Source organism: Cololabis saira, chromosome 11 (assembly GCF_033807715.1).
Source record: "Cololabis saira isolate AMF1-May2022 chromosome 11, fColSai1.1, whole genome shotgun sequence".
Classification (NCBI taxonomy): Eukaryota; Metazoa; Chordata; class Actinopteri; order Beloniformes; family Belonidae; genus Cololabis; species Cololabis saira.
The window spans coordinates 46,817,758-46,843,285 of record NC_084597.1 but is presented as its reverse complement, the minus strand read 5'-3'; the positions used below and the strand labels follow the sequence as shown (position 1 = coordinate 46,843,285).

At 38.5% G+C, this 25,528-nt stretch overlaps 1 protein-coding gene across 3 annotated transcripts in view; it reads right to left on the bottom strand.

Moving 5' to 3' along the window:
• Positions 1-23,480, bottom strand: part of LOC133455535 (transcription factor 4-like) — a 312,468-nt gene extending 288,988 nt beyond the window's left edge. The window contains exons 1-4 of one of the 3 annotated variants that reach the window (XM_061734618.1): positions 22,915-23,479; positions 22,692-22,783; positions 22,349-22,387; positions 17,123-17,195 (exon numbers count right to left, since the gene is read on the bottom strand). In XM_061734618.1, coding sequence (XP_061590602.1) covers positions 17,123-17,195; positions 22,349-22,387; positions 22,692-22,763 — 184 coding nt within the window. In that variant the 5' untranslated portion in view covers positions 22,764-22,783; positions 22,915-23,479. Of the gene's footprint in view, positions 1-17,122; positions 17,196-22,348; positions 22,388-22,691 lie in introns of all 3 variants that reach the window. The other 2 variants (XM_061734619.1, XM_061734617.1) reach the window with 2 other exon arrangements.
• Between the last annotated feature and the right edge of the window lie 2,048 nt (positions 23,481-25,528).

The window sequence follows — 25,528 nt, the reverse complement described above, 5'->3', positions numbered from 1 at the left end:
CATTCCCTTCTTTCTACCCATTTGTGCCTTTTTTGTGCTTTTTTTTTAGTTCTTCAGTTTTTTTCATTTCAATTTCAACTTTTTTTATTTTTTCTGTTTGTCCACAATTCTTCTAAAACAAATTAATTATTTTTCAATGTTCCATGGCAAAAGACACACACACACACACACACACACACACACACACACACACACACACACACACAGTCCCCTTCCAACACACTGACAAGGAGACATACAGCAAATCTGAGATGTTATAACAGCGTTTAAAAAGAAGAAAAAAAAAAAAGAGGAAAACACCAAAACCAGCCAAGACCTGAAATAGACGAGTGGCGGTGGCGGTGTGCTTTTGAAACGCTGCTCGCTGAACGGCTCCATCCAGAAGGAGATTAGAAACACACACAGAGTTTGAAGTATGCTTTATCTTTCTAGGGATGATCCCAAAATAAACAACAACAACGGCAAAATCTCTCAATAATTAAAGCGCCTAATCCACTTCCTGGTTGTTGATGACCGTGGGCTGTGCATGTCAGCCAAGACGGTGCAGAGTTTATGTTTAGATGCTTTTGTGTTTCGTAGGTGAATTTCTGGCCATAAATACAAGAGCTTACATGGAAGCCAGAGTGCTTCAAAAGCAACATTTAGTCACAGTGCTGCAGGAGGGCTGCAATTTCAAATTTCAATTTCCCCATAAAGACGGATTGAAAATGATCACTTTTTACACAAGTTAAAATCAAATAGAAATGAACATTTGAAAAATATTCAGTGTTTTGTCCAAAACCAACCATGTGCTTATGTTTGCTGTTGACTTCCAAAGCCTTGCTGGACAAGCTTAGTCTTGGTAACACACCATTTGAGGGCATGAGGGCATAAGTATGAGAATAAATACAAATGTAAACTGTTTTGTTTTGAATCTCAGTATATTTAGTTACCGACTTAAACTTAAGCTGGGCAGACACTGTGTGATATTTTAAATCGTTTGATTCAGCTCCATCTCACACTGCACGACTAGATCGCTGAGTTCAAAAGTTCACAGCCCACGATTTATGGTCTCACACTGTACGACCCGATGCTCGGATGCTCCGTCTGCTCACACTATACGATCATAATACTCACGTCTGCTCACACTATACGATCATAATCCTCACGTCGGACTTCTGTTACTGGAACTGCAACGTCAAAAAGAAGTGGAAGAGGAGGAATCCCGAAGTGGGAGACACCGAAGATGCTCAGCAAAAACAAACGCACTGCCTTAAGCCTGAATTATGGTTCCGCGTTAAATCTACGCCGTAGGCTCTGCGTTGGTGTAACGCGGAACCATAAATCAGCCTTTAGCAATTTGTGCCATTCTGTGTGGCGATAAATGAAAAAAGATTAGACAACGTTGTGATTGGACAAGGAATTGGCTGGACAGACGTGGGAAATGCTGTCTTTTTTTTCTGCTATTAAAACATGATTTGTAATGTGAATTTGCAACACTTTAAACTACAAATAATAGTTTTTGACGTGACATCAGAGATTGCCCATGCACTCTGTGAAAGGATGAGTCAAATCGGGTCGTAGCTGCTTCAACTGTGCGATACCGTCACGAAGAGCGACCAGGATTTCCGAATCATTTTCTTGCGAGCACATGATTTGTGATCGGGAGCTCATAGTGAGGTGTTACTCTCTCGTCGTGAGGTGTTACTCTCTCGTCGTGAGGTGTTAATCTCTCGTCGTAACCCCACGTACACTGCACGAGGCACGACCAACGATTGGGTCGAAATCCGGCCCAATCCAAAAAATAGTCACACGAGTGGAAAATCGGTTCAAAACGAGCCGATAATCGCACAGTGTCTGCCCGGCTTAAAACAGATTCACTCCAAAATGTATGATAGATGAATTTATTCACAAATTTAAGCAGGTTCACAATAAAACCTCCAAAAATGTAAAATACACTACACGAGAAAAAAAACATGTCCTTTAAAATTGTAGCATGATATGTTTTGTGTTATGTGAAACTGCAAGCCCAGCTGAAAAAAGGACATGCTTTCTTTCGCAACTGTTACATGTTTATGTTTTTCATCATACAAAACCGCTGCCCAAACATGACTGCAAAACTATTTCACGTTTTAAAACATCCAACAGAGGATAAAACTGACGTAAAACCATGGATTATCACACCAGCGAACGAAGAACAAACCCCATCTAACCAATGCTGTCCAAGGACTTTTGACCTTTCATCGTCAATCTCAATATTGGTTTGTTAAGGTTATTGATGGAATGACATTGATTGTGGTTTGATGATAACAAATACATGTATGAAGTTAGGGATTTGGAAAAAAAAAAACATAGGTCAGTTCAATTTGGATACATATGTGCAGATAGGATGGCATCACATTGCCTGTATGTTGTCCTAAAATAAAACACCAAGAGGGAAAGTAAAACATTACTATCTCACTATTTCTGCACCTATATTCAGCCACTGAATATTAGCCTAAATGTAGTTAATTTCCACAAAAAAAACTGTTTTTCCAAAAAAGAAAACAACCTTTGCAGACAATGAATGTTTCAGAAGAAGATGTCCTTGAAAGACCATCAGCAAAACTTCCCAATAAGCAAAAACGACTTCAAAGATGTAACATGTTTCCATATCCATCCTTTCCAGTAACAATGTAAGCAAAACTTTCCAATGTTCAACACAGGAGTTTCACTTTCATGTGTTACTACCTTTAGTTAATTAGTTAATCTCTGGGTTAACTAACCAAGCATCAAGGTCCATCTTCAGCGTGACCTCAGATCCTACCGGCAATGTTTCAGAAGCAGCTAGCTTCTTTTCTTGCACGTTTCCAGATCTCACAACAATCATACAACAATTGGCACATTTACGATGGATGCCTTGTCCTTTCTGTTACTATCAGGGATCAAAGTGAAAAACAATTATCTGACTGAATTTTTCTTCCAGACCAAGACAAAAGCTTATCGCCATCTACTGTTTCACAATATCCCTTTTATGGATACTTCCTGTTGGTTTTAAAGATTTTTTTTGTGGCTCTAGGGGCTTTTATTTTGAAGTTGGCTAGACAGGAAATGGGTAGCAGGAGAGGGGAAGACACACAGTAAAGAGACATAGGCCGGGATTAAAACCTCTGGCTCCTGCATGAGGGCGATAGCCTCTGCAGATGGTGCGCCCACTCAACCCACTGAGCTATCCAGGGCCCTTCCTGCAGGGTTTCATGTAAAACAAGGTGGAAACTGTCGAGAAATCTTTTTTTTTTTACTGTTTGCTTCTCCTGCCCAGCAAAATGACATTTCATTATCACCCTGCCCAACTATGCCTTTAAATACTTTAGGTCAAAGTCATTAGAATGAAGAAAGCTCTTCAATTGTGTTTTTCTCCATTTATTTTACAGACTTCATTTCAAATACATAAAAAAAAAGTTAAATAAAACATACATTTCATTCATGGGCTTTAACCAAAGCAACTAATATAGGTTTGTTTTTTCAGTTCTGTTTATCTTCGACGAAACTGAGGTGCTGGACATACAATTCCATGAATTGACGATAAATATGGTTTCTTTATTTCAAGTCTTAGATAGTTCATCTACGTCACACATTCAGTCACAACTTCCTGTTGACATTTGATGGAAAAAATCTGTGGCCATGTCTTAAATTGACCATGAAAATGAAAAGAGACTAAGATTTGACTTCAATAAGTGACCTTAAGCATAAATAATGAGAGGATACTTTATAGGAGAGAGTCTAAAAACACTTCCAATTCTCTTAAAGCGTGTGGCATTGGCTGTTCACCCAGACTAAATGGACCCTGCTCCGAGCAAGCGTGCTCCAGCCTCTGGCCTAGCCCCAGCCTTTACAAACTCCTGCTCTCATGGATGTGTAGGTCTATAGAGTTCTAATTAGCTGCATTCACAAACAGCCTCATCAAAATGCCGAGGCCTGCAGAAAGCCACAGCAGGGTGGCAGAGCAAGTGTGTGTGAGCATGTTTGTAGCTTGTATATATATATATACATATGACGGTGTTTAAATTTGTGTAGGAGGATCTGTGTACGTGAGACACAGTGACAGTACGTACTTCTGTATCGAAAGGAAAAAAACAAAACAATCCCAGATACACATGGAGGTAGCAGGCAAACCGAACAGCTGCCTCTCAAAAATTTGCAAATCTTTTTTTTTTTTTCATTTTTAAAACGCAGGTCTTTTTTTGAGACGCCTAACTTTGGAGACGTGTCATTGTCCTTACAATTTGCATACGCGGTACGCAAGCGAAATCACCAAAACACACAGAGCACAAACAAAAAACAGCCACACAATGAAGCTGCAAACAAAGGCGATGCCACGCCATCTCCCTGTTTGCCAGCTAACTAACAAAATGGCTTCCGAGGCAGATAGCAACGAGCTGGAGCGACTGGACCGTTCCCTGTGAAAACCTTAAACATAAAGTATACACCTGGGCTGAAGGATGGAGGCTGAACCTCCGAATGTGGCTCAGCACATTACGGATGCAGACAATTCAAAATGACAGAACTGAATAACACAGATGAGTAAAAATACAATAACACATACTATAATTAAAAGAAACACTTTTTGTTTTGACTGCCATAATTATTCAATTCACTTGTAACTTGTTGCAAATGTTAGAAACACAGCACCGTTATGAGAATGCTTCTGATTCATTGTGCATCATCTGCTCTCTTTTCTTCAGAAGCAGCTCCATTGGCAGACTAAACAGATGGAGACAGTAACAATGAGAAAACAGCCACTTATGCAGCCACTATAATATGTATATGCCCCTATTTCTCAAGCAAACTGTGTTCACACATTTACAATTCTGTTGATCGATCGAGTCACTCACTCAATAACAAACTGTTATAGACTTGCCACAATCAACCAGCTTGGAATGGGCTTCATAAAGTGGTCTCACACTGACACCAAGAGCAACTTGGTCATATATTTTAAAGTTAGCTTACCCTTACTTCCAAACTTTACACAGTTTCCTCAAGTCTCAACGGGATGTCTGACATGTTTTGATTAAAGAAATGCCACAAGGATACAAGACAAAAGTTCCCTTTTCCAGCCAGCAGCTCTGTTCATAGCAGCTGGTCTAAAGAGGGTGGAGTCAGCATCTTAACCCCACCCCCCCCTTCTCCAGGATAGGTCTGATTTTAAATCAGGGTTATAGCCTTGTACTTATGAGGTACGGGAAATGCAAGACATGAAACGATGTGAAGACAAAGACGCTTGGATAATTCAACGCAAATCAGGCTCTGTGATGTCACAGTTAGGCCTGTGTTGAAAAAAATCGATTTCCCAATTCTAAATCGATTCTCATATTAATTCCTAAAAATCGATTAATATGTCCAAAGATCGATTTTTTTTCTTTTTTCTTTTCTTTTATTTATTTATGTTTTTTTTTTTCATCATTACATTACAGCTTTTGGTTATTTTTTTGTTTATCCCCAAAAAAGGAATTTTTTGTTGGACCCTGGAATAACTGGTGCCATGTTTTTGCCTTTAAATATGTTTAAAGGTATGAAAACATTAAAGTGTTAGGTTATAATTGCATAAATTGTCTATATTTCATTACTTTATATACTGTCTTGGGGTTACATTTGCAAAAAATGCTAAAAACCAAATGCTCAAAAATTAAAAACCAAAATAGACCGAAAATGGAACAAATAAAAAGGGAATCTGGGAAAAAATAAAACCCATTTCATCCATCTCTGTTTCCTCCCTGGATCTGTTTGATAATTCTGACCCACACGATGTTTCTGAAAGCAGTTCTATCAGCATTCTGGGAGGTGATTGGTCCTTACAGCATCATTAGCTGCAATACTTGCTGTTTAATCTCAATATAATAACAGTAGTAATATGTTGCAGAACTACAGTCATATAATTCATGCAACAGCTCAAAAAACAGTTTCAATTAAAGCTGCAAGCAGCGATGAACGGGCCCTCGCACTCACGGCCACCGCCCCCCATAAGCATATCAAAAATGACACCACCCACGACTTCCTATGTCAAACCATTCAAAAGATATAGCAGAAAATAGGGACAAGCAATCAGAAGAAGGGGCGGGGCTAATTCAGGCCAATGAAGGTCAAGGACTCCATACAGAATGTGATGACACCACCCACGACTCTCTATGTCAAACCATTCAAAAGTTATAGCAGAAAATCGGGACAACCAATCAGAAGAAGGGGCGGGGCTAATTTTCACCAATTATGGTCAAGGACTCAATACCGAGTCCCATGATACCACCCACGACTCTTTTTGTCAAACCTTTCAAAAGTTATGGCAGAGAAAAGTATTCTAGTGGGCGCTGTTGAGCCGTTAGGCCACGCCCATTAATGCAAACCATGAAAAATCAAATTTATCACCAGGCCTGGCTTGCCCATAGGAAAAACAACACCAACCGCCGCTGAGTTTGTGTGCAGTTTCCCATTGAAACAATATCTCACACTACTGAGGTTAGATGAAAAACATTAATTAGATGAAGTTGGTAATTAAAGGAGCATGAGGCAGGATTGAGGCAGGATTTATGAAAAAAATGTGTATACGTTTTGAGTTTTCTAGTAATGTCAGATGAAGCGTTCCAAACCAAAAAGAATGAGCCCTCTAGTGTATCTCTCCGTTGCCTTGAACAGGCTGTGTGCTGCAAAATGTGCTGCAATTGTGCCCGGAATTTCCCGCGCTGTCCTGCGGATGTGACGTCACATGACGCTGCATGCACGTTCTCCCCGTTCTCCCGTGCCGGCCTCGCTGTTGGCTGCAGTACCCCCAACGTCCGTCATGGCGAAGGGTGGCGCTAGAGAGTCTCATTTCTTAAAAGGAGCCTCAAGCTCCTTTAAAGATTACAATATTTAGATATCACTAATCACACCAGTAAACAGGAGAAACCACAATGGTCAATTCTCGCCAAATTGAGTAAATTCCAATTGTCCCTGAACGCACCAGTGGATGAAAGATGCAGTGGATGAAGAAATAATCATCAGTTTCCGAATTCCGACCGTGTATATTTTTATTTGCACCTTTTGCTATAATAAAAAAACAAAAAACAGTCAATGAAAAATGGATAGGAATAGTAAGCCAAGAGGACTTATAATATTACAAAGTTCACTCTCACTCTCAAATAAATAAATAAATATATATAAATAAATACAACAACACACCCCTCTCCCCTTCAAATAAATTCAAATGAACAATCAAACTTGTTTCTTTATACAATTAATTAATTTATACATTTATCAATATTCCATACCATGTCTTTGTAAAAGAGCATAATACAAAGTCTTTCAGCATAAAAGTACGTATTTTTAATGTGTGACAGCGTCCTGTTTCATAACTAAATCTCTGCCAGCCTCTCCAAGATGGCCGTCGGTACCTTATCCAAGATGGCGGCCGCGCTGAACGTCAGCTCCAATGCCCCGCCCCCCCGCGGGAGATGCGCGCGCATAACAAGCCCCACCCCTCCCTCCGTCCCCCGCGGGAGCACCCCTCCTTTCTCTACTCTGCTCCTCTGGCTGTCACCCGTTGCAGGGAGTCAGTCAGAGTTAAGAATCCAGTGAATTTAACATAAATATTAATAGAAAATCACCGGTCCCACTCAGGCTTATGAAATTCACAAGATATTTTCTCATTATAGTAAACAACATATCTATGAAGTCGGATGTCAATTTTGACATTTTGTGACAAAGACATAGCTTTTTATGTTATTAGTTCATTTTTTTAATTTTTAGAGTGACGAAGTTGTTCGAAAATAATATGTTCCAGTGTATGATTTTTTAGTCCTGTTGTAAGCTATCTGAAACTGCCATTTAATTTTCCTTACACAAAATCTCTGATTTTTAATTAATATTTTACCAGAAATACAGAGTGACATAAAAATGCCACTTCCTTTCAAATTACGACCACGATACGCGACACGGTCAACAAGGAACCTACTGCCAATCAAATGTGTCAATTTTATTAAGATTGGATAAACCAAACAGCAACTAAAGCACATAATTTGATGAAAAATGTATACCTGACCAAAAGGTGGCGCTATGGAGTTCATCCAAGATTGTCATATCCACTTGTTCAGAATGGAAGCCCGATTAAATGTATTGAATTTGGGTTCATTCTGACCAATTATGTTTAAGTTACAACAACTTTTATGTTCATGGCGAGACCCCGAAATTTGACAACCTCTAACGGCGACGCCCTTTGACACAAACTTAGTTTTCTCTGTCACTCATCGTCAATGCCTTACCTATTATCTCACCAACTTTGAGATCAAGAAACTGATCTCGTTTGGAGCACAGATGCAAACTAGAAGACATGACAATTCCTGGTGCCAACAGGTGGCGCTACAACCGATCCTGAATATTCCACCATAGATGGGTTCAGGCTCAACCTACAATCATGCACATACGTTTTCGACCACATCAAATCATGTATTGCTGAATTACAGCCAATTGATGTTTGATGGCGAGTCTTAAAAATGACCTCAAACTTCGCCGGATCACTACGGTCACGCCCTCTGGCAGAAACTTAAAAGCTTCGCAATTTAGCGTCGGCCATGTGTCTAGATTGTACAAACCAAGTTGTGAGCCAATTCGATAAAATCTCTAGGAGGAGTTCGTTAAAGTACGAGGCCTAGAAATGATCAGAATTCATGAAAAATGACATTTTCTGTTCAAAATGCCGGACTTCCTGTGTAACTTAGACCATGGGTCCAAAAGACTTTTTTGTAGCTCTTTGTCTAATATAATACTCACATAAAGGTCATTGCTGTAAGTCAAACCATATTGTGGGGCTCGTCAAAAAACCTAAAATAGGTGGCGCTATAGAGCCCATTCTTGTGGACCCATGCCTGTCGCCCATAAAATACGTAATTTTACGCGACTCTGGAAGCGTGTGCAAAATTTGGTGAGTTTTTGAGCATTTTAAGGCCTCCAAAAAGGCAATTTATTTACGGCGAGAATAATAATAATAATAATAATAATAATTAAAGCTGCAAGCAGCGATGAACGGGCCCTCGCACTCATGGCCAACGCCCCTCCTTCCAGCCCCCCCCAAAAAGAGAATATTAAAAATACAATAAATGTAAAAAAAAAATAAAATTAAACAAGATTTATCTTCTTATTACAAGCAAAAAAATCTTGTTCCACTGGCAGATTTTTCTACTTATTTTAAGTGAAAACAGGTGAACAGGTGAAACAGATGAAAATGGTGTTTTTTTTTCCAGTGATGAGTCTTGTTTTAAGTGTAATGAGGTTTTTTTTACTAAAATGAGACATTTTCACTAGAAATAAGACAAATATTTTTGTTAAGATTTTGAGTTTTTGCAGTGATCCATTTTACTTATCCTGTGAAGGACAGAGTCATATTGATAAGTTCAGAAAAGTGTTTTTTATTGTTGTGTTTTGATGTATTTGATGTAAGCCCAGTGGATATTTAAAGCTTACAGAAGGCTGCATTTAACTGCTGCTATGTCATTCCTGCAGTATTTCTGCAGGTGTTTTGGTCACTGCTATTATTTGTAATATATTATAATATTTGTAATCAGAACAAATTATCTGTCCCCATATGATCAAATCCACCATCCCCCCTGATTTTTTTTTACAACTCGAGTACTGGCTGCGGTTCTGTTTAAAGCCGGGCAGACACTGTGCCATTGCCGGCTCGTTTTGAACCAATTTTCCTCTTGTTTCAATCATTAATATGTGTGCAGACAAGGTAAAAAAAAAAAAAAAAGAAAACTCAAACTCTTTCAGTTCACTGTGTTTTCTAGTAGTTCTTCTAGTTTTCTATTGTTACTTTTAAGTTTACTGTTCCCTTTGTGGTTTTACTGGTTGTAAAGCATGTAGCTTTAATTATCACCCAATTCTGTGTTTCACCTTGTTAGTCAACTTCACGCCAACTCATTACCACCAATTTTACACTTATTTTTGGAATGAATGGTCAATAGACCTCATTTACATAAAATCATAGCTCATTTTTGAGATAGATAAAGATAAGCCGAAATTCTGAATTTTTTTGACTATAGTTAAACTCAGAGGCATATAAATTGATGGATTATCACAGACGGGTATATGTGAAAATGAAATGAAATCATTTAAAATGTTTGGACCACCACCCAGCACCAGCCAGTGGTTGGTGGGTCAAATTGAATATCACAGGAGAGGAGAAATTGAATAAAATATCCATAATTCAATGCAAGTAGTGATCAGAGGAGGGTAGTAACGAGTTACATTTACTCCGTTACATTTACTTGAGTAAGTTTTGGGAAATTTTGTACTTTTAGGAGTAGTTTTGGATAACTGTACTTTTTACTTTTACTTGAGTAGATTTGTGAAGGACAAACTGTTCCTCTTACTCCGCTACATTAGGAACGTTGAGCTGTTACTTTTCTTTTATCCTTTTTATCCGTGTACGCGTCAATCTCATGACATCACTGAGTGATTCTTTGGGAAAAATGTTTGTTTTTGCATGTTTTGTCACATTTACACAGACTCAAACACACACAGAGTTTCTATGAGTTCATGTTTGTTCTAGTTCTGCCTGGTTAAAAAAGAAAAGTACAAAGGCTTGAAATGTTGTGCTACTGGTGCTTAATTTATTTTTTTATTCTGTTATTTTATTATTTATTAAAGTTCTTGAATTTACTTTACGCTTATTTTAATTTAAGCTATTTTTCATTTTTTTATTAATTTTAATTTATTTTATTATTTTATTGATTTTAATTTGCCTGAAGGTGATTATTTTGTACTTTTGTCTTTTTGAATGGGTGTGTGGGTGGGTGTGTGTTAAAAAAATAAATCAGACGTTACTCAACAGTTACTCAGTACTTGAGTAGTTTTTTCACCAAGTACTTTTTTTACTTTTACTCAAGTAATTATTTGAATGACTACTTTTTACTTCTACTTGAGTCATATTATTCTGAAGTAACAGTACTTTTACTTACAATTTTTGGCTACTCTACCAGCTCTGGTAGTGATCATCAATTTTATTTGAAATGAGTGTAACAGAGGCAGTTATATGGATGAAAATCATATTTTTGATATAAAAGAAAAGTGAATATGGGTCAATTTGACCAAAAGACCACAGAAGGGTTATCTATTAACATTTCAACATAATCAACTCATCCAAGAGATATTCAGAAGAGCTTCTCTTCTGCAAATGGTACAGTAGATGAGCTGCCATACAAAGGAATTTCCCTTTGGGGATTAATAAAGTAATTCTTATTCTTATTCTTAAAATCCGTCTACCTGACGTGACCCAGGCAGACCAAACAACAGGCTTCAGCTTGAGCGGCCGTTTTCCGCTTGGTCCTAGTGCTGACCTGTCTCCATTTAATATAGCGTAACATTGTTTTTGGACGGTAAAAACTGCAGGGGACCAAAACTGCCTTTTGAAAAAGTGCAGGATACATGTCCCCCCCCCCCATATTACGTCCGTGTATGAACGTACAGTCAGTGTGAGCAGAGACCTGTCGCATCAGAGCATCAGGTCCGTCCCAGCCGGTGTTCTGCCAATTTCTGCTCCCTGCCGAAAAAATGCTACGTTTGGGTTCTGCGCATGCGCACAGTCCATTTTCAAAGTTTGCATCATTTCTTGCACGATGTAAAATGGATAATGGGATGTTGATTATTTGATCCTTCAAAATACACGACCCATGACATGAATGCATTACACTTTGTGAACATTATACGATAAAGAGAAAAAAAACAACAATTCTATGGCTTTATTTGATATTCATTCAGTCATTCGCCTTTATTTAACCAGGCAGGTCATTAAGAACATTCTTATTTACAATGACGGCCTGGCAAGAGACAAGGACCACTTGGGGGTGAAAGGAAGTGGTTTAGGGAGTAAAACACAGTAAAGTTGTGGCTCTACAAAGGTGGAAAACCTTTAGGTAGCATTTTTTGGCAAAGCTGCAGAAATGGGCAGAAACTGGCTCTCGGCTCTGCGCGTGGCCGCGCGTGGCCGCGCGCGGCCGCGCGCGGCCGCGCGCTCCTGATCGGGATCGCAGATGGAAGCTCAATAATAATATAATAATATAATAAAATAAAATAATTGCAACACGCATTAAAAAACCACAATACAACTTACGTGACGTGACGGCGTGACTCCACATGTTGCTGCAAGTTGCAACAACCCCCCTCCCCCGCCCCGCCCCCGGCAGCTTCCAGGAGCTGCGGCTGCGCGTTCCCGCGGTCTGCGCGCACGCGGCCCGCAGACAGCTTCATGCTTCTAATCCAACTCAAAACATTCATTATAAATCGCCTCTTGCACATACAATGCTCAAATCATATTATTTTCAACAATATTTTTACGAAGTTAGAAGTTAATTCGACATTGCATGACAAAGTAAAGATTTATTTCAAAATGAGTTCATATTTTGAATAAAGTCGGTGACAAACTGTCCCAAATATAGAATGGATATCAGAATGGAAGCCTGATTAAATGTATTGATTTTGGGTCAATTTGGACCAAGTATTTGAAAGTTAAAACAACTTTTATGTTCATGGCGAGACACCGAAATTTGACAACCTCTAACAGCGACGCCCTTTGAGAAAAACTTACAGTTTTCTCTGTCAGCCATCGTCAATGTCTTACCTATTTATCTGACCAACTTTGAGATCCATCCGCTCATCTCCCTTTGAGCACAGATGCATACTAGAAGACATGACAATTCCTGGTGCCAACAGGTGGCGCTACAACCGATCCTGAATATTCCACCATAGATGTCTTCAGGCTCAGCCTACAATCATGCACATACGTTTTCAACAACATAAAATAATGTATTGCTGAATTACAGCCAATTGATGTTTCATGGCGAGCCTTAAAAATGACCCCAAACTTCGCCGGATCACTACGGTCAAGCCCTCTGCTAAAAACGTAAAAGCTTCGCAATTTAGCGTCGGCCATGTGTCTATTTTGTACAAACCAAGTTGTGAGCCAATCTGATAAAATCTCTAGGAGGAGTTCGTTAAAGTACGAGGCCTGGAAATGATCAGAATTCATGAAAAATGACATTTTCTGTTCAAAATGCCGGACTTCCTGTGTAACTTAGAGCATGGGTCCAAGAGACTTTTTTGTAGGGCTTTGTCTGATATAATAGACACATAAAGGTCATTGCTGTAAGTCAAACCATATTGTGGGGCTCGTCAAAAACATAAAATAGGTGGCGCTATAGAGCCTAATCCTTTTTGACCCATGCCTGTCGCCCATAAAATACGTAATTTTACGCGACTCTGGAAGCGTGTGCAAAATTTGGTGAGTTTTTGAGCATTTTAAGGCCTCCAAAAAGGCAATTTATTTACGGCGAGAATAATAATAATAATAATAATAATAATAATAATAATAATAATAAACATCACAGATACAATAGGGTCCTCGCACTTTCAGTGCTCGGGCCCTAATAATAATAATAATAAACATCACAGATACAATAGGGTCCTCGCACTTTCAGTGCTCGGGCCCTAATAACACTAACCCAAATCAATATCGGAATCGAATTGGATTGAATCAAATCTTGATAATCGATTCTGAATCTTAAGAATCGGAATCGAATCGATTCTTGACATTTGAATCGATCCCCAGCCCTACTACTGGACAACAAGTTTTCAAACTTCGGTTGCGCCAAACTAAGTGATAAAGTTGTGTAAAATCAAAGTTTTCGAGTTAATTGATTCAGACACCCAAACAAAATATTTCAAGCGTAATAATAAGAATAATAATAACAAAGGTTGTATTAAATGCCCGCTTTATGGTTTGTGAGCCAGCTTCATCACAATGTTTTTATTCTTAGCATTTCCATCTGTACAGGGAGGGGTCGGTACTAAATAGGCTCACTGTAACAAAGCCACAAGAAATCCCCACAGCTACTGCTACAAGAAAAAAACATTCTAGCAGGAAAGAAGGCAGCTGTTTGTGAGTATTTCAGCTGTGTAACAAGAATGTCTTGCTTTTCTGTGAAGTCAGTCAACTTTCCTTCTTGGAGTTTGTGACAAAGCTGAGTGCCAAATATTAAAGTGACCAGTCAGATCAAGCAACTCTGCTCCCACCTGTTTGATATTTACTTCAAAAACATTTTACAAGTAACTTTAAAGGTAAAGCCGCTCCAGCAGCCATACCAGCTCTTTCAGACCAATTCCAGTGAAAACGTAGTTAACAAGGTCAGTCTGAAATATTTCAAATGCGTTCAAGGGACGTTGATGCTGATGTGCTTGATTCTTCATATTGATATTGTAAAATGACAAAAGAAATCAAACAATGAGAAATCAGACATAAATAACAGTCAGTGGATGAATGAGTAAGCTGAATCATTCGTAGCTCAGAGCTTTGGTGAGATAATCAGTGGGCAGACCAAGCAGCTGATTTCTTAAATTAATTTTTGGTATTGTTGGCAAAGATGCACCTAAAAGTGTAAAATGAATATGCTAACAGAGATCATGTTCAACAAGGTAATATGAACTAAATCACAGCATTTCAAGTTTAACCAGGAGCTAATCTCCAAACTGAACTTGAATGTGTTGTTGGAAGAGGGGTGGGTTTAGTTAACCTGCAGGTTATTCCGCTGGAGGCACGATGCAATGTAAAGATTAACCCTGCAGAGCCAAGATGAGTGTGTAGCGTGACGTATACGTCTCCTAAATGAGTCATATTAAAACAAGCCGTGACGTTTAAGCAAACACACAGGAAAATAGACCTTTCATGATGACACTGCAACTGAGTTTAGGCTAAACCTCAGCTGCAAATTAAACTTCAGGCGCAAGTGACGTCTTAAGTCGCCGCTGACCTCGACTCAGCCTGTAGAGTTTCCAGCAAAACTTGGTTTGATATAAATGCAAAATGTAGGTAGGATAACAGGATTTTAAGAATTATACCATGCTTAGTGTAAAATCATGTATATATCACAGCGATATATACATATATATATATATATATATATACATATTACATATATACAAAAAAAATATATATATATATATATATATATATATATATATATATATATATATATATATATATATATATATAAGGGGTGTTACGATACAGTAATCTCACGATACGGTACGATACACGATATTGAGGTCACGATAATGATACGATACGATATTATAGCAGTATTTTTTTAACAACCTTGAATGAGGAACATATGACTGGAAAAAATGGTCTTTTATTTGAACGACACAAAATACAAAACAATGCTGTGCGTTTGCCCTTTTGTTACAGTTTGTAACGCTTTATAACTGTTTAAGTTTTAAAGAGAAAGCCAGGCCAACCATTTTCCACAAACTGAACTAAAAGTAAATATCAGGTTTGCATTATGCATCTTCAGTTTCATACAAGTACAAATATTTAGCCACAAACTGAATAGTTTCTCTCATGTATGATTTGACTTTTTTCTTTCTAATTTAACAACTAAAATTAAATAAATAAATAAATAAAAGTAAATAAATACATACAATTTTACATCATAAAAAAGATTGATTCATGCTCACCTTATAAGTGTAAGAGGAGATTTATTTTTGTTAAGAAGTTTATTTTGGTAATTCAGGGTTCATTATTTTATAAATATATTCTTTATATTCTTATGTAAATCAGGGACTATAATGACACTAGTCAGTTTATCTGTAGTGATTAGTCTGTTTTAGATTGGGCGGAGTGATACAGCACTAGGTGCTGTGTTGATGCTCTAAAATCCTACACTGTTGAGCGGACAGTAAAGTACTCTGGAACTCAGCAGAAGTTTCCCCGTGTTTATCCTACTCACCACCCCAAAAAGGTTTAATTTAATAAGGTAAGGCTTAACTCTACACCAGCCTTACATGAGTAAAAGTTCAGAGCTCAAAACGAGACCGTAAAACGGTACTAGTTTCTTCTGAGCGGAGAAAGATTTTGGTCCGCGGGTCGAGGCGCGGTCGCGGTCGGATGCGCGTTTCTAGTCAACACAATAGATTAATATTAATAACCCAATATCGCAATACACTTTGTCACCTCCACGACACGTATTGTGACGTTTTTGTATCACGATATATTGTTACACCCCTAATATATATATATATATATATATATATATATATATATAAAAAATATACAATATATATAACGTCTGGCTGAAATGGCGGCTTCTTGTCGTGTCTGCGACTGAACTAAAACACTTATTGGCGACGAGAGGTGAATGCATCGCTGGTGAATGCATCGCTGACAAATCTGCATTCAGAGGGACTAACTGAATGACTTTGAAAAAGGTCAGATGGAGTTTGATTAGGACGTGGCAGCGGATGCTGAATTTACTGACCGAACTGCTTGATGACAACTGACTGAATAGAATAGTGAACCTTAGAAACAATACATCAACAAGATCAGGTTATGGAATCCCAAACACTGACAATGCTTCACCAATCAATATTATCAAAACCACTTCCAACAACATTTTCAAGTCCAGGCCAGACTGGACCTGTTCTGCACCAACGGCCCCGGCAACTGTTTTGTACAATAACTGAACTCCACCACAGACGCGCACTCACACTCACAAGCAGGAAAGAGTGAGCGCAGCAAATCACAAAAACAGGAAGTCTCCATCAGGAATGAACTTTAGCTGCTGAAAAACAAAACATGATGCACAAAAACAACGAGAAAGAAAAATGAAAACCACACAATCAATTATCTGCCATTAAAGATTATCTCTAACAAACACTGTCCACCTGATTTAGGGAAATTAGTCCGTGTTTTGTTTTGTTTATTCTTCCCTTTTAAATAGCACAGAGCAGAAACACATTAAGGCACAATAATGTGCAATCTAAGCCATATAATCAAGCAAGCAACCTGATTGTGGGACAAAAATACCAACCAGCTCCACACGCCCAACCAGAATCTATATTGGGTATTTTAAACCAATCAAAGACTAGCAAACAATAAAAGGAGAATGCAAAAAACTGCATGTGCATGTACAGAACACGGTTACCCACACAAAAAGATTCAAACAGCAATGGAAGCAGCAGCGAGCAGGTGTAAGAAGGAGGAGAGGAGGAGCCTGAGAGAGGGCTGGAGGAAAAGAAGAGTAAAAAGGAGAGGACGAAGAAGAGAAACAAAACAGGAGTGGGGCTGGAGGGTATACTGACGTACTTGTGCCGGAGAAATGTCCACTCCCCAGGGAGGTTGGTCCGTTCTTTCCACTGCTAACAGGAGGGGAAAACATCTACAAGACAAACAGAGCACACATTACCTCCGAGAGCACTGACACTGCAGACAGCAAGACACATCTCTACAGCAACATCAGCGCCGCTGCACTCTTAAAGCTTCATTCCAAAATGCCAACATTTGACTGAAAGCCGCCATTAGTCTTTGGTTTGCTATTTCTGGGGCATTTACTCTGTTTTTCAAATGGTGCATATATTGTTTTGAAAGGAAAATTTAGTTTTGTTTTTCTCTTTTTACTTTTTTTTTATCCAAAAAAGATCCATAATGAATTGGACTGGGTACAACTTGACTTTATTCTGATGCATTACTCCTTCATTTGGGTGCCAAATACATTGACCCTGAAAAATGTAGTCTTTTTCCCTTTTAAATAAACCAAAACATCTATATTGTTCACGCTTTTTTTTATACAGCCAAAACCTTTGTCTAATTTGGGATTGACATTTCAGCAAAGAATTATTTAATGCTGTTAAACGGAGCGAAAACAGATCCATGATGGGGTAAGAACATATTGCTGTATTAAAAGTCAGAAGCAATTTTCTAATTGTGATTATCAAGGCAATCACATCAGGATTCATTTATTGCTGGTAAGCCCCGAGTCCAAGTCCTTTATCCACATGTAATAAATCCTACACCAACGCTGACATATACAGAGTCAAATAAAAGTCACAGCAAGCAACTTCTGAGTTACGTCCCAACTGTAGTCAATAAAGTCTTAAGTTATAAAAAGTGTATCCAAGGCAAGACCAAAGTGAGATCCAATAAATCAAAAGGTCAAAGCAAACATAAAGTGTCCTGAGTTATGTTAAACCAGGCACATGCTGAGTCGTGGTAAGATATTTAAGTCCAGACTAAAGTCCCAAATCAAAACAAGTAAATGCTCTTGCCCTTTACATTGTCCTTCTCATTTATCAGTTCCCACAATGCAGCACTTCCACTACGTACTTACTCCAGTAGTGCTTTGATGTCTACACCCATAATCCAGTGAGCGTAATGAGGGGCTATCCATGCCCAAGGGAACTACGACACACAACAGGGTTAGGGATCGATCTATCAACCTTTCAATGAAAAGACAGCCGACTGTACCCACTGATCCACAGCCGACCACTGCCAAGTCATTCTCAAGGCAACATCTCGAGTCAAACAGCACCAAGTTTTGTGCCAAGTCACACCCCAAACCAGGCCGCCTACGCCTAAAAAAGTCAATATAAATCTTTGAATTATTTCTAAATATAGGCTCGAATCATTACTTTGTACTTCTCTGTAATATCAATTGCTTTTTAAAGCACCATTATCTACAATTTTGATTGAAGAATAATAAGGTTAATATGGTCTTATTGAGTTGAGCTGAACTGAATTCCACTGAATTGAAGAGGTGCAGCACAGTTGTGCAGTTAAGCTGCGAGGGCTCGATCAGGGCCCTTTGCTGTGGAGTTTGCATTAGGGATGGGCGGTATGGACTAAAAAATGTATCACGATAATTTCTGGCATTTATCCTGTTAACGATAAAAAAAATACCAATACAAAAACGTCATCAACGGGAATGTTTCTTTCTTTCTTTCTTTCTTTCTTTCTTTCTTTCTTTCTTTCTTTCTTTCTTTCTTTCTTTCTCTTTTCTTTCTTTCTTTCTTTCTTTCTTTCTTTCTTTCTTTTTAGGCTCCTTTCTTTCTTTCTTTCTTTTTAGGCTCATATCTTTCTTTCTTTCTTTCTTTCTTTCTTTCTTTCTTTCTTTCTTTCTTTCTTTCTTTCTTTCTTTTTAGGCTCATTTCTTTCTTTCTTTCTTTTTAGGCTCATATCTTTCTTTCTTTCTTTCTTTCTTTTTAGGCTCATTTATTTCTTTCTTTCTTTCTTTCTTTCTTTCTTTTTAGGCTCATTTCTTTCTTTTTAGGCTCATTTCTTTCTTTCTTTCTTTCTTTCTTTCTTTCTTTCTTTCTTTCTTTCAGGCTCATATATTTCTTTCTTTCTTTCTTTTTAGGCTCCTTTCTTTCTTTATTTCTTTCTTTTTAGGCTCATTTCTTTCTTTCTTTCTTTATTTCTTTCAGGCTCATATATTTCTTTCTTTCTTCCTTCCTTCCTTCCTTCCTTCCTTCCTTCCTTCCTTCCTACTTTTACACAAAAACGTCATCATCGGGAATTTATCGTTTTTACCACGAGATGACAAATTCTTACCGTGGGGAATTTTTTTGACGGTTTATCGTGAACGGTAAAATATCCCCCATTCCTAGTTTGCATCCTCTTTCCAAGCCCAAATGATTTAATGAGGCAGGATGAACACAATGTAGAAAATGTATGGATCAATTGATTTGTCCATCCAATTTCATATCATACTGCTATTGCTACCTCAGAGGAGAGGAGCAATGATCTTAAACTAGAGGGGGTGGAGTAGAGTAGCTCTCTTCACCACGCTGAAACTACCTGCTCTGACCAGAGGTGTGAAGATACTGCAAAAAAGGATCTTTTGTGTTGTATCCCCGTGGCATTTTGACGCAAGCATATCATTAATACTTCAGGAAACACTGTCCAGTAAACGGATTGACATAAAGCACCGATGGACGCTGTGGTCACGTTTGGTTGAGTACCCAGTCCTCATCATTAAACAGATTCAGCTAACGTATCATAGCCAACACAGATGTCAGGAAAAATACAATGGCATCCTTTTTGTGATGAGGAAAGAAACCAAAAGTTGTCACTCAGCATCTCTGAAAATCAAACGTGACCATTTCAGTCACCTCCTCACGTCAGTGAGTCAAGCTTTTTATTCTCAAGTGTCACTTTTGCCAAATATGTTATTGCTTATTTTGGAATGAAACGGTTAATATTTATTTACTACCTGACTTAAAATCATCCAAACTAATTACACATTCACTGTACAGGAAAGTAAAACCTATATCAAGACAGACTGAAGCCAAATGCTGGCTCCTACAAATTACTGTAAAGCCTGACAATACAACAATTCACATCATCAGTGCGAGACATCAAACCCCCGTGGATAAACCCTCTGGATAGGCATCAGGCTTTATGTGTCTGTGGTCAGATCTTTGTGATCATGAGCAATATCTGAGCTTCAAAGGTTCAGGGGGGTTTTGAAGTTTTGAGGGACTTTTACTGGAATCAACTAGAATAAAACTCAATCAATGTAACAAATACAGCATGATGGGCCTTCTGGTATGTATCTCACATACAGCATTTTTTTTTGTCTTTTTGCATTTACACTTGCAGCTGTAACACATGAGAGTAGAAATACTGGTGACAATCGATGTAATTGTGATTATTTGCACCTCCATCGATGCCACCGTCTAATTGCTTTAAGCGGCTAATGTCAGATTTTGAACACATAAAGACGGATGAGTGGATGCAATTAATGCATGGCCCGCAATTATAACGACACATATTAGCTACTGCTGCCAGTTGTTGTTTAAACTTTGGATATATTATTATCTTTTAATACATGTTGATTTATATTCAACAAAATCAGTAAAAAATCTAACTCGGGGAAAAAATTTTTTTGCTTGCTAGACCTTTGTGTTATTATATTCATAGTCTGGCCTTTGGCAGGACGGTCCCCCCTTATGATCCAGGTCCTGCTCAAGGTTTCTTCCTCCTAAAGGGGAGTTTTTCTTGCCACTGTTTGGCTTAAGGTTTTTCTTCCACTAGGGGAGTTTTTACCTGCCATTGTTTATGTAATAATTGCTCGGGGGTTTATGTTTATGTTTATGTTCATGTTCTGGATCTCTGGAAAGCGTCTAGAGACAACATCTGTTGTATTAGACGCTATACAAATAAAATTGAATTGAATTGAAAATTGAATACGCCGTCGGTCTGTCTATCTAATAACTCTGCTATTGGCTTTTTTGTTTTTTTTGTAATAATCACTACAACAGTTTTGAAATAATTCTGTGATACATTAACAGATACACAAACTGTATATCCGTGATAGAAATTTACAAATGTGATTATCATTATTGTAAAACCTTTCAGGATAAATTGGGTATTGACCTTCTTACAATGATCAGTATTTATGGTAAATTGCACTGACTCAACCAATACATGTGCATTTTAAATTTCACAAGACTATACTACTACGTTCTGATGCTAATGTGAATATACTGGGAGCCACTTTGCACTGACAGATATTTTTATTTTGTTCAGTTGACATATACGCATTTATCCATACTGGATCCTTAAACACCTAAATGTGTGACTTTAAAGGGCTTACTGTCATGTTGAATTGTCCTTATAAACAGTTTTCTGGTTCAACTCATTTGTAGAATTCCTGCAGTGGCTTTAACAGAGTGTGCATGCAGGCCGCAGCTGTGTGTTACCACTCCTAAAGAGACTTAAGACTTTATTTGTAAAGGTTTTCTCTTCTGCATTTTGTTCTTATTTATTTTATTCTCATTTTGAAAATGCCTCCTTTAGTTTCCCTAAAACAGCATGCATATACTTGTATGCAGTCACTTTAATTGCACAGACAGCACTGATAACATTCTATTACAAATTCACAGTATTGGGTGTAAAATTAGTGATTCCTCTATTAGCATCCCAAGCAGCATCCCTACATTCCTGTGTGGAAGACAGATAGGTGCTGATATCATGAGGTTTATTCCTACTTTCATTTAAGAATAAATGCAAGTCAGGGTTTTTTTTCTTCTTCTTTGGGTTACAGAGCGTTTCTGATCATTTTTTCCCTCCTCCTCCTCCTCCCGTGACAAAAGTTGCTCCCAAAGGAGGAGAGGCAGTGAGAAAACATGGCCGAGAGCGGGGACCCTACAGTATTTCCTGTCCGTCAAGTTCACAAGCTGTTCTGACCAAAGAAAAAGTAAAGGACGGAGTCACAGGTTGGGACATTTAACAGCCTGCTGCGGGAGCATTTAAGCTGCAGACAGAAAGTGTAACACATTCCCCTCTTTTCGGCTCCCTGTCAGGCTGTCTATCAATGCATGCAGGTTCACATGGACCCTTTTTTTTTTTTGCAGCTTAAATTTTCTGCAGACAATGCAGAGCGCATGAGGTAGACTGCGAAATAACAAACCAAATCAAACACTTTCTAACCCCTATATCAACAAAAATAAATAAATAAATGTATAAAAAAATAAGAATAAGAATAATCATGCTACACATGAAGGAAAAAGGACTTAAAATGAGATATACTACCATGGGTGTTGAGAACATTTTCAAATCGCTGTTTGGCATCTATAAGACAACAAAATTACTAATGCATCACATTCTCTGCATACATACAAACAATAAAAAATTAAACAACACAAAACCAATAATATGCACAGACTGTTTTGCTATAGCAAATAAAGCACAACTTTTTTTTGTAATAGTTAAAAGACTGAATGAAGGGTTAAAATGTGCGTTATGTGCAACTCATACATTACAAATGTAAACAGTGGTCGCCGTGAAGCCTACAGTACGCCTCTACGGCTTCTGCTGACATGATACTAGTCATTATATTCACATTAACAAAAATGAAGAAGGTGGATTTCCTTACCGCGCTGAAATCCAGTAAGTCACTCAGTTCCTTGTCCGTTCCCAGAGCTGCCATCCGCTGTTGATGATGCATTTTAGAAAGATCGCGCGGACCTACAAACATGGAAACAAATGGAGAGACAGATAGATAGATAGACAGACAGAGGAGGATAGGTGGGTAGAATGATAGATGGAGAGATGGCGGGAGGGAGAGGAGAGAAGAGAAGAGTAGAGAGGTGGAAGACCTCGGCTTTTTTGGGGGGGCTTTTTTTGTGCGCACCCGCTCCGCTCCCGGGTCACTTTTCCTCCACGGCGAAATAAATCCAGTAAATTTGCGAGTGTCGATCACAAATCTAGTTTTCTTTCATCCTCGGAGCTGGATCTCGGTCCCAGGGTCCCGGTGTAGTAGGAGGAAATAAATCGCAAGCCAAAAAAAAAAAGAAAAGAAAAAGAGCAAACCGGCAGGAAATCAAACAAGGGGGCGACAGAAGTGGAGTCTTTTCGCGTGTGTTTTGGTGTGTTTCCTTTCAGCCGAACAAGTCCGACCTCCCGGCGTTCGCTCGCAGTTTGTCCGCCGCGGCTGACTGGCAGGCTCTCACAAGATATAAATAAATAACACGTTGTGTTTCAGGAAGAGAGAAAATTTCACCTTGGAAATGTGTGTTTTTTTGTGTGTGTGTTTGCCTGTGCTCTCAGTCAGCGGGAGAGTGTGTGCAGGGAGGGGAGCTGCTCTCCTTAGCGGGCGGGCGGACGGTGCGCTCCGCGCGGCTGCGGCTGCTGGGGATCTCCGGGCGCGCAGGACGGAGCTCTACGAGTCTGGCACAGCCTCGCTGGAATAAGTGTGTTCGTGCGGCCATCTAGCTTACAGTGGCGTCTAACACCACCGAGCTCCAAGCCGCTGCTGCCTCTGCTGCTGCTGCAACAGGAGAGAAAAAACTCTGCGAGGAAATAAATACACTAAATTTGTGATTTAATTTGAATGGTTGCTTTGATTTGTCAGAGGCAAAGTCTGTTTTAGACGGCCTTCTGTGGCTCAACTATGGTCTTGCTTAACACCAGAGAAATAAAACTTTTCGACTATTATTTTAATATTTTTTCATGGATTTTTTTTTCCTTGTATTTGTTAGTTTAATGTTTAATGTGTGTAATGATAATTTATTGTACAGACACCCATATTGTATGGATATTTCCTTCTGGTAATTTTCTTGAAGTTTGTTTGGACTCCTTATTGCATGGAAACAAGTGCAATGCTTGACCTGCATGGTCTCCCCCCCTATGGGTCACCTCCTAAACTACAGCATTACCAGGAGCCTCCTCCGTGGAAATACTTCTGCAATACTTACTCCTTCTGTTTTGCACAGCCTACAGCCTGCAGGTATAAAATGAGTGGCCTATTTTTGCAAATTGCAGCCTGCATGTGTGGATTTGTCTCACATAGAAAATACTGACTTGGAAAAAAAAACAAAAAAAAAAAACAAGACTCACAGGTGCATAACATAAAGGGTTTTTTGTCTGTTGCTCTCTTGTCACCCTTCGCTCTCAAACAAACTTAAAACCATGTGGAAATTAATTGTAAAAGAAAGAAAAGAAACAGGTGAAAGTATTTCTTCTCTGCAGAGACTTAATATTAAAAAGTGTTGACAGGACAATTTTAGGGGAGATGCAGTGCACGGCAGCCAGCTGCGTGTTTATACTGATGATAGTCAGTGTGCAGTATGCTTATAAAATCAACAAAATAAATAATTAGTTGTCACAGAGAGGCCTTTATCCACACCTGGTACACACCTGACAGGCACTGCACTCTGGGCTCCCCAATGGTTTAACTAACAGCAAAACACAAACTATTGATATGACTCCCTGTAGCATTTTCATTTAATGTAAACTCACATGGGGGCATGAACCAAAAAATTACCTTAAAAGCAAATCTTCCATCATTCCCTCATAGCCCCTACAGTTTCACTGAGAGGACCCTGAGCACCTTCTGAGCCCAATATGTAGTCAGATTCAACTTAGACAAGTCAGTGGGCCAAGGCCCGACCTCTACAAAAATTTCACATCAGACTCTAATATCAAGGAAACATGAAAATGTTCCCTGATGGCAGATAAAAAAACTTCCACAGCTGGAGTTGAGCAAAAAAGGAAACTGTGATTTTTGCATTGGTTTTACTAAGATAGAGAAAGCAGGATGATAAAAAAGTGTCACTTACAGTTTGGTAGTTGGCAAGGTGAAGCACTTTTTTGAATAATCATGTCATCATGCCTTAATGTCAGTATTAAAAGGAGAACCTGTATAATATAGTTGTACCTAAAAGGCACCAAACATAGTAAAAAAGTAAAAAAATATGTATATTATATTTAGGATGAAGGGAAGTTTGCTATGCAAGTTCTGTGTTTTAACACAATGTAGAAGAACTTGTATCATTTTTATTGCATTGGGTCCCCCTATAGGTAATAGAGATTAAGCTGCTTTTACGGTGCAATCTAAGACTTAGTTTAGTTTGATCTCTTCCTAAGTCATTCTCTCATTTTCTCTTCCATGATTACTTTCTTGAGCATCTTAGCCACCTTTGCCATGATGTCCACCACTGCTCTGTGTGCTAGTTTCATCGTAACTGACACATACTTGTCTCAGCAAACAATTTTGGCTGTTTTTTTTCTGACATCAGGCACAGAGAATTATTGTAGCTATACATCGCCTCCTAAAAGTGGACAAAAATTCCTTCAAATTAATATGAGAATATTTTAATATGAACAAAAGTCCTTTTTTACCACTGAAATTATGTTGTTTTTTTAATCATCCTACATTTCTTCCCTTCTCCTTTTAATTACTACGTTGACCTCAGGATGATCTTTAATAGC